At 44.3% G+C, this 10712-nt stretch overlaps 1 protein-coding gene across 1 annotated transcript in view; it reads right to left on the reverse strand.

The window, feature by feature from the left end:
- CNDP1 (carnosine dipeptidase 1) overlaps nt 1-3884 on the reverse strand; it is a 52342-nt gene extending 48458 nt beyond the window's left edge. Inside the window, exon 1 of the mRNA XM_003264340.4 lies at nt 3601-3884. Coding sequence (XP_003264388.2) covers nt 3601-3624 — 24 coding nt within the window. The 5' untranslated portion in view covers nt 3625-3884. The remainder of the gene's footprint in view (nt 1-3600) is intronic.
- Between the last annotated feature and the right edge of the window lie 6828 nt (nt 3885-10712).

Below are 10712 nucleotides of genomic sequence, written 5' to 3' on the forward strand. Positions count from 1 at the left end.
TCATATGAAAGTCCAGAAGAGGGAAATCTATAGAGACAGACAGAAAACAGGTTAGCAGTTGTTTAAGGATAAGGTGAGGGAGGGGCGAATAGGAGGCTCATAGCTAAAGGGTATGGGTTTCTTTCTGAGGTGAGGAAAATGTTCTAAAATTGATTGTGGTGATGGTTGCACATGTCAGTGAATATACTAAAAGCCACTGAATGATGGCTTCAAAGTGCAGATTCCTGGGCCTCTACCCTAAAACTGCTCACACTAAAGTTTGAGAGAAAAAAAAAAACAACAAAAACCTGAGTTTGGGATTCAGTGAAAAAGGCAGTAAATTTTATGTGGATGGGTAACTTCTTCCCTTCGTCTAAATTGTACTTTGCCTTTTGTCTTCAGCAGCTAGAAGTTCTACTCTATGGTTTTAACAAGAATGCTGCTTTTTGTGGAAAGAAACAAGGAGTGTGGACAAAGTGTAGTGATGTATGACCTGGTTCATTCCCACCAGAGGAGCTTCCTGGTCCCAGAGTCCACATCCCAGGTACCACTGTTTGCCCAGAGTGACTGGGCCTGGGCACTAGAGCACACGGGAGGCACATCACACATGCTGATTGCACGTGCCCCCTCCAAAGGGTGAGTGCCCACAGCACAGAGCCCCCTCTGCATCTTGTGGTCCGGCTCCCCAAACCTCATCCAGACCCCCTGGGCCACAGCCAGGGATGCACCCTGGCTGTTGGTGGGCATTTGATCTGTGTCACAGTAAAAGAAAGAGTTTGCTCAATCTTGGGCTCAAGATCCCAAGAATAGAATTGATGACTTTCTTTTCTCTCTCAGTATTAGAAAAAGGTGATGGTAATAAGTCAGCAATAGCAACAAAAACAAGCAGTGGAAAAGGACTCCCTATTCAATAAATGATGCTCGGATAACTGGCTAGCCATTAGCCATATGCAGAAGATTGAAACTGGACCCCTTCCTTACATCATATACAAAAATCAACTCAAGATGGATTAAGGACTTAAACGTAAAACCCTAGACTCTAAAAACCCTGGAAGACAACCTAGGCAATACCATCCTGGACATAGGAACAGCCAAAGATTTCATGACACAGACACCAAAAGCAATTGCAACAAAAGCAAAAATTGACAAATAGAATCTAATTAAACTTAAGAGCTTCTGCACAGTAAAAGAAACTATCAACAGAGTAAACAGACAACCTACAGAATAGGAGAAAATATTTGCAAACTATGCATCTGACAAAGGTCTAATATCCAGTATCGAGGAACTTCAACAAATTTACAAGAAAAAACAAACAATCCCATTAAAAATTGGGCAAAGGACATGAACAGACACTTTTCAAAAGAAGACATACATGTGGCCAACAAGCATATGAAAAAAAAAGCTCAATATCACTGATCATTAGAGAAATGCAAATCAAAACCACAATGAGATACCATCTCACATCAGTCAAACAACTGTATTAAAAAGTCAAAACATAACAGATGCAAGTGAGGTTGCAGAGAAAAGGGAAAACTTATACGTTGTTGGTAGGAGTGTAAATTAGTTCAATTATTGTGGAAAGCAGTTTGGCAATTCCTCAAACAGCTAAAAACAGAACTACCATTGGACCCAGTAATCCCATTACTAGGTACTCAGAGGAATATAAATCATTCTACTATAAAGCCACATGCATGTGAATGTTAACTGCAGCACTATTCACAATAGCAAAGACATGGAATCAACCTAAATGTCCATCAATGACAGACTGGGTAAAGAAAATGTGGTACATCTACACCATGGGAAATACTATGCAGCCATAAAAAAAGAATGAGATCATATCCTTTGTAGGAATATGGGTGGAGCTGGAAGCCATCATCCTTAGCAAACTAACACAGGAACAGAAAACCAGATACTGCATGTTCTCATTTGTAAGTGGGAGCTAAATGATGAGAACACATGGACACACAGAGGAGAACAACACACACTGGGGCCTATTGGAGGGTGGAGGATGGGAGGAGGGAGAGGATCAGCAAAAATAACTAATGAGTACTAGGCTTAATACCTGGGTGATTAAATAATCTGTACAACAAATCGCCATGACACAAATTTACCTATGTAACAAACCTGCACGTGTACCGCTAAGCCTAAAATAAAAGTTAAAAAAAAGTAAAAGAATAGCAAAGGGGAAAATATATATTACAATCTCTTCCTCTCTTTCATATCAAAGGGTATTATATTGAGTCCAAAACAAAATATTTCCTTTCTTTTTTGTTTGAGAAGGGGTCTTACTCTGCCTCCCAGGCTGGAGTGCAGTGGTGCAATCATGGCTCACCGTAGCCTCGACCTCCCAGGTTCAAGCCATCCTCCCACCATGGTCTCCTGAGTAGCTGAGACCACAAGCATGATCCACCCTGCCTGGCTACTTTTAAAATTGTTTGTAGAGTCAGGGTCTCACTATGTTGCCCAGGCCAGTCTTGAACTCCTGGGCTCAGGTGATCCTCCTGCTTTGGCCTCCTAAAATGTTGGGATTGCAGGCATAAGCCACCATGCCCAGCCAGGGAAATTAGTTTCTTTCATATTGCTTTTAACTTTAATGGTTTGAATAGATACTATCATGACATACTTTTAACATTTTTTAAAGTAAGACAGTATTCAGTGAAATGTCCTCTAACCCCCACCCCAATGCCCTGGCCAGTTGTGGGTTCTTAAAAAAAAAAAAAAGTCAGCAATGGAAAGCATAGCCAGACCACAGGGTGAGGTTCTTTCTCTCAGAGCAGTGATTTTGCAGCACGGTCTGGGAATCTCATGGTCTTGCGGGTGGGCAAAGCCCACTTCTAGAATCCGGCTGCAGTCAGGTCGCCACTTGCCTTCTCACTGTGTCTCTAGCCTCGCATTTGCATGTATTTGTTTCAGTATGTCTTCTGAGGGTCTTTTGAGTCTTCTACGTATCAACCTTCCACAAAATTCTGAAAATTTCTGTGTGTGTGTATGTGTGTGTTTGCAATGGAAATAAAAAGGGTCCATGAATTTTATCTTTCTAAGTAGTCTGGGACACAACCCCACAAAACCTCACAGCCAAAGGTACCTGCCTGCTTGTTTTGCTAGAGAGAAGCCTTCCTGCCACACCCACACTCGGGTTTGCACCTGAGCCATGGAAACCTCACCGAGAAAGGCCTGGGGTGATTTAGCCCGTTGATTTAGCTCTCGCAAGCTAGCCCTTAAGCCGGCAACCTGGGACCAGAACAAACAGCACACTGTCTGTTACCATTATTTAGGCAAATTCTTCCAGGAAGCAAACTCATTTTTTTTAAGAGAAAAAGTACAGAAAAATATTGATTTAAGAAGACTGAGTTCATGAACAATTTGAATATGAACTACTTGACAATAATGCCATTTAATTATTGTTAAGAACATACAACCACCCAAAAGCATTACTGATAAAATATAATTCCAAATACCACATTCCTCGGCCAAGACAGCACCTAAGAACACAATGAGCAGCAGCATCTGGGGCCATGCTGGGTGCCTGCCCTGCCCACCTGGGCTTAACGCACGTGTTCCCGGGACAAATGGAAGTCTGGCGCCCAATGCACGGACTCTGATGGTGGAGGTCCTACTCACCATTCTCCCGAGTTTGGGATCCATTAGGCTGGAGTTCTGAAGCCTCTAGCAACCTTCCCAACCTCCAAAATATGTGGCAGAGGGAGTCCCATCAAAGCCCCGAGAGGGTGACATTAAATATCTCTCTGTGGACCCACGTTGTCCCCCGGAAAGAAGACGAGGCTGGTATAGTGGAGTTATTCACATCTGGAGAACAAAGCGGCTTGGGAGGCATTCATTCAGCTCCACTGCAGAGGAAGAGACAATGCATCTCATATGCACAGATAAGGGATGAGGCAGTGGCCCCAAAGTCATGTGACGTCACTGGAAGCCAGCAGCCTGGCCCAGCCTGCGACTCCCCGGGTTCTTCTTTGGGGGCACGTGTGTGTCATCTCTGAGAGGAAGTAGGGCCCTGGCCAGCAGGCAGAGCTGAGCCAGCGGCACAGCCCCCTCAGGTGACAGGCCCCTCACGCGACGGGCCCCCAAACGCTGTGGCTGTGGGTCCTTGTGATGGAATGTTAGGCCGAGGATTAGCTTCCTAGGGCTGTGTAGGGGCCGAGGGGAGAGTTTTCCCCGCTCTCTGAAGGTTCGCTGCAAAATCAACTTGGAAAAGGCAGTTGAACTGCAGAAAAGGCATACAGATTGATTTGATCCTAATTTTACGTGACGTGGGAGGCTTCAGAATGAAGGACCAATCCCCAATGGGGTTGGGAAGCTGAGACGCCCCCTTGAGGTTCCACAAGGAGTGGCGGCTTGGATCCTGGCGCAACAGGTTATGGGAGGAGAAGAGGATTTCAGCTGAGGGCGATCAGCGCTCACGAGGAGGATTCGGTGGGCTTGAAGAGCGCGCCACGGTCTTCCGTCAAGTCTGCTGGGCCCCAGAGCAGACAATGGTCTTGACAAGTCTGTCCAGTATGTTCGGTGTCAGCCTTCCTTCCTGAGATATGGGTTCAGTTAACGAAAACTCAGGGAAGGGACCAGAGGTCACTCCTTTCTTCTTTGGTGGGTCAGACTTGAAGGAGATAAGGACACTTCAGGAACTTCGGGAGAGATGGTGGGGGTGGGGGAGCCGAGAGGCCTTGAAGCTCCTTTTCAGTTCAGCTTGCACAAAGCACCATATTTTGGGGTATTGGCTTCTGAGCCCCAACATCTGCTCTAACAAAGTACACTGGGTGGCCTAAGCAACAGAAATTGGTCTCAATTCTGGAGACTGGAAGTCTGAGATGAAGGTGTGGGCGGGGCAGGTTTCTCCTGAGGCTGAGCGGGAAGGGCGTGCTCCCGTCCTCGACCCGCGTGGCTGCTGGCCGTCCTTGGCGTCCCTTGTCTTGTAGAAGCATCACCCGATCTCTGCCCTCATGAGGTTCTCCGTGTGTGTGTGTGTGTGTGTGTGTGTGTGTGTGTGTGTCCAGATTTTCCCTTCTCATAAGGACACAGTGGTGTGTAATCAGGGGTCCACCCTATGCCCATGTGACCTTATCTAAAGAGAAGTAACTCGAGCTGCAATGACCCTATCTCCATAGAAGGTCACATTCTGAGGTCTTGGGGGTTAGGACGTCAACATATAAATTTTGGTGGCATTTCTCTGATTAGTGATATTGAGTATTTTTTTATATACTTGCTAGCCATTTGTGTATCTTCTTTGGAAAAATGTCTATTCAGGTCCTTTGTCTATTTTCAAAATTGGGTTACTTTTGTTTGTTTCTGTTTCTGGTTTTTTCTTCTTTTCTTTTTGCTACTGAGTTGTGTGAGTTCCTTATATATTTTGCAGGTTAACCCCCTTATCAGATGTGTGGTTTGCAAATATTTTCTCCCATCCCATGGGTTGCCTTCTCATTTTGTTGTTTCTTTTGCCGAGCGGAAAATTTTTAGTTTAATGAAGTCCCAATTGTTTATTTTTTCTTTTGTTACCTATGCATTTGGTGTCATCGCCAAAAAATCATTGCCAGGACCAATGTCATGAAGCTTTTCTTCTGTGTTCTAAGAGTCTTATGGTTTCAAATATTACATTTAAGTCTTCAATCCATTTTGAGTTGATTTTTGTATATGGTGTGAGATAAAGGTCCAATTTCATTCTTCTGCATATGGATATCCAGTTTTCCCATTGCTATTTATTGAAGAGACTGTCCTTTCCCATTTGCTGTTGGCACCTTTGTTGAAAATCAATTGGCTGTAAGTGTGTGAATTGATTTCTGGACTTTCCATTCTGTTTCATTGGTCTAACTGTCTGTTTTTATGCCAGTACCCTATTTTGGTTACTATAGTTTTATATATACTTTGAAGTCAGGTAGTGTGATGCCACCAGCTTTGTTCTCATTTTCAAGGTTGCTTTTGCTATTTGTGGTCTTCTGTGATTCTATATAAATTTTAGGATTTTTTTTCTACCTGTGAAAATGCCATTGATATTTTGATAGGAATTACACTGACTCTGTAGATCACCTGGGGTACTATGGATACTGTAAAAATATTAATTCTTCCAATCCATGAACGCGGGATACCTTTACATTTGTATCTTCCTTTTCATCAATGTCTTACAGGTTTTGGTATACAGATCTTTCATTTCCTTGGTTAAATTTATTCCTAAGTATTTTATTCTTTTTGATGCTATTGTAAATAAAATCATTTTCTTAATTTCTTTTTGGGTAATTTATTTTTGGTGTATAGGAGTGCAACTAATTTTTGTGTTGATTTTGTATTCAAAATCTTTACTGAGTTCATTTAGTAACAACTATTCATTAGTTCTAAGAGTATTTTGGTGGAGTTCTTCTGGGGTTTTCTATATGTAAGATCATAGCATTTGCAAACAGAACATTTTGCTTTTTCCTTTCCAAATTGGATGCCTTTTATCTCTTTTTTTTTTTCTATTTGTTTTCCTTGGGGGAGATGTCATGGTATAATTGATGTAATAGAGGAACTTAAAGGTTGACATCCAATTTGCAAAAAACTGATTATTGTTTTCCATTATCTGTTCTTCCTCTCCTACGCAGAATTTTTAGCTAGGCATATTTTCATCCTCTCATACAGTTGGATGTGGCCATCTGATGTTTTCTGGAGAGTAGAGGCAAGGGGTTGAAACTTTCAACTGTGGTTTGTGCCTTTAAACGGAGGGATCATATCTTGCCCTCTCTTTTCCTCCTTCCCACTGGCTGCTCTAGCAGGAGCTGGTGCAGAGATCTTTGCCTGTGAGATAAAACTGAGGAAGGAAGAGGCTCATAATGGAAGGAATCCAGGTCCCAAATGATAGAGGAGCCCCCAAAGCAGTCCTGAACCTGCTGTTCAGACTTCTGTGTGAAGAACAAATGCATAAACCTTCACTCATAGAAGCCTTGGTCATTTTGGTCACAGTAGCTTAGACTTATCCTCACTAATTAATACACTGTTGATTAAGGATCCTGAACATTTCTAGCATGACTTATCTGGCCCAGACACCAAAAAATAACAAGAAAAGAATGAACTTGACTTTCTCTAAGTCACATGGGGGAGTTAACTGTTCCTTCAGGTCAGAAGGGCTCACTGAGCTGACTCTCTTCTAGGTTAAGAATGTGGCTCAACAAGTTCTGTCTTTTTCTACATCAGACAAGATTATGGTGTTTTTCTCACTGGCCAACTTCGTGCTGTGGCCTGAACAAGGACAGGCTTTTGCTTTTGGCCATAGGGAAAAGGCTCCCAAAGCAGCATCTCCTGGAACTGTTTGTTGATTAATGCAAAGACCCCTGAGGGAGATCTGGGTTCCACAAGCATGTGAAATGATTGCTATCAAATTGTTTTTTTAGGATAAGCCTCCCAGAGAGGACTAGCTGCAGGGCTTAAGGAGGACTTGAGGGGGGCAGGGAGAACAGGAGAACATCTGCTGCTGAAGACCCTGAGGGGTGACCCCAGGGCAGGCACCCAGGGAGCAGAGGTATTCCAATTTCTTCCCTCCTTTCTAGTAAGTGCTGGGCATGAGAAGTCTGGGCAATGGCGCCTCTTTTTCCCATCCAAGTTCCAATCTATGAGTCAAAATAGTCAGCAAAGTGGACTGTAATTGATTAAGCTGAGATTTTAAAGCACGGATTGTATGTGTAGGTAATCCTATGCTGACTCCCAGAATGAGGCAGCCTCCCACTGCAGCCCTGGAGGGACAAAGCAGAACATGCCCCTCGTGGACAGCTTCCTGCAGACGAGCTCCTGCAGCCGCCCGTGCTCTTGGAAGCATGGTGGCCAGCAGCATCTGGAAGCCAGCACTTCCCTTGATGCCCTCCTGGGGAAGTCTCATGCAGTGCCTTCAGCAAGACACCTCCCTGTGCACAACTTCCCTGGCATCCCTGGGGGTCACATTCCAGCAAGTTCTCCACAGGGACTTCTCTGCCGGGCACTGGGCCAGGGCCATGCTATCTCCAGCAAGGTCTGGACTTAGCTCTGAGGAGCGGCTCTTCCTCAGGCTCTCTGTCCCAGGAGTCATGGCTGCTCCCTAGGTTTACCCTTCCAACTCTCAGATTCTACAGGTGTTTGACTATAAGTCTTATCTCTAACCTTCAGGATCTGGAAACGAGATCATTTTTGTATTGATTGGGTCCAGGCAGAAATGCTGAGATACCACGTCACACCCACTAGAATGGCACGATCAGAAAGATTACAGGTGTTGTTGAGGGTGGGGAGAAATCAGAATCCTGGTACACTGCTGGCGGGAATGGAAAATGGCACAGCCGCTTTGGACAACAGTCTAGCAGTTCCCCAAACAGCTAAAGATGGAATTCCCATATTGCCCAGCAATTCCCCTCCTAGGCATATACCCAAGAGAAATGAGGCGATGTGTCCACACAAAAACTGGGACAGAAATGTTCACAGCAGCATTATTCATAATAGCCAGAGTGGAGACAGTCCAAATGTCCACCAACTTACGGATGGATAAGCAAACTGTGGTCTATACTTAACATCAATACTACTCAGCTATAAGAAGGAATGAGGTACTGACTCATGGGACACCACGGATGAACCTTGAAAACGTTATTCTGAGCGAAGGGAGTCAGACACAAAGGCCACGTATTAGGCCAGGCATGGTGGCTTCATGCCTTTGGGAGGCTGAGGTGGGAGAACTGCTTGAGGCCAGGAGTTCGAGACCAGCCTGGGTAATATAGCAAGACCCTGCCTCTACAAAAAATTTAAAAATTAGCTGGGCACGGTCATGCACCCTGTAGTCCTAGCTACTTGAGAGGCTGAGGCTGGAGGATCACTTGAACCCAGGAGGTTGAGGCTGCAGTGAGCCAAGATGGTGCCACTGCATTCCAGCCTGGGTGACAGAGCAAGACACTGTTTCTTAAACAAACAAACAAAAACCAAAGGCCATATATTGCATAATTCCATTTATATGAAAGTCCAGGCCGGGTGCAGTGTCTCATACCTGTAATCCTAGCACTTCGGGAGGCCGAGGTGGGCAGATCACCTGAGGTCGGGAGTTCGAGACCAGCGTGACCAACATGGTGAAACCCCATCTCTACTAAAAAACACAAAAATTAGCCGGACGTGGTGGCCCGCGCCTATAATCCCAGCTACTCAGAAGGCTGACGCAGGATAATCATTTGAACCCGGGAGGCAGAAGTTGCAGTGAGTCGAAATTGCGCCATTGCATGCCAGCCTGGGTGACAGAGCCAGACTCCATCTAAAAAAAAAAAAAAAAAAAAAAGGAAAAAAGAAAGTCAATAGGGACAAAGTAGATTAGTGGATGCTTGGGCCTCAGGGAGATAGGGCGATTGTGTGGGGGAGGTGATAGGTTACAGGTACTGGGTTTCTTTTGGAGGCAACGAAAATGTCCTGAAATCAACTGATGATGGTTGTGCAACTCTGTGACTATACGAGAAGCCACTGAATTGTTCACACTAAACAGGCGGATTGTTTGGTCTATGAATTGTAACTTACCAAAGCTGTCAACAATAAATCACCATGGGGAAACCGAAAGGAGAAATGCTGAGACCTCAGTGGGAAAGGTGGGAGGTCAAGTGCACGCCAGGAACAACTGGTCTCCTGCCATGGAGGGGAGGGCGTGAGTGTCCCCCCTCGAGGAGAGGGGAAGAGGGGAAGGCCTGGGTCCCAAGGCTGCCTCCCGGGAGCTGAGTGATGGTGGGCCACCACATGGCCTCTCAGGCCTGTCCCCTCTATAACACAGGGACAAAGCCTCCTATTTCACTGGGATGCAATGAAACATTAGATAAACATCTTTAAAGCCCTTTGTAACATGAATTCTATAAACAGTAATGAACGAATCCTTTGGGAAGAACTCGAACTCCCCCTAAAGGTACTGTCAATCATTTTTCAAAGGGAAATGATCCATAAAACTGGCAGCTCCTTACTTGGGTGACAGAGTAGCAATTTTCCTCTTCAATATCAGGCAACAGATATTTACTTTCTCACATTTTTCCATTTAATACAATTTCTTGCAACTGTTAGGCCAATAGATAGTATGGACATAAATCCATTGTTGCCCTTCTAGAAATATTCGAAATAATTTGTATGTGAATCTCCAGACCACCGTTGGATTCATGGACACTTTTCAAAGGATGTTGTCTTTTCAGTAAATAAAATAGTTTGATAATATAATGTTTAAAGGGCCAAGTGACTGCAGTTTTCAATGCCTCTTGATGTATGAAACACCTTTCTCTAAAGGACCTAAGATATATCTGCTTTTTGAATAAAAATTAGAAGTGACACTCAGAGAAAGTCTTTTGTTTTTAATAAATGTCAATATTCCTATCATGTACCATATTGTAGTAGTCTGAAAAAAACTTTAGACTTGCTTTAAAAAAAACTGGTCCCAGATTACACTGGCTGAAACAACAGTATCTATTTACCACGCCTGTTTCCTACTTGAGAAAATCCAGCTCCATGCATGAGTGGGAACCGTTCTTCATACTTTGCAAAGGGGTCACAGGGTCATTTCTGTCTTCATAACCTCTCTGGGAAAGTGGTTTGTGCTCTTTTGACACAGGAGGACGCTGAGGCTCAAGTTCACAGAACCAGCCGTTAGACCCATTCAGTCCAGGGTTTTACAAAATTGTTGTTTACGTCAAAACCAGCTAGTGGCATGCCAGCTCAGCTTCTAACATAAAGCAGTCTGGACGTGTGCAAATGTCCATGCCACCCCACTTAGGCATTTATCTGAT

This window comes from Nomascus leucogenys, chromosome 4, assembly GCF_006542625.1.
Source record: "Nomascus leucogenys isolate Asia chromosome 4, Asia_NLE_v1, whole genome shotgun sequence".
Lineage (NCBI taxonomy): Eukaryota > Metazoa > Chordata > Mammalia > Primates > Hylobatidae > Nomascus > Nomascus leucogenys.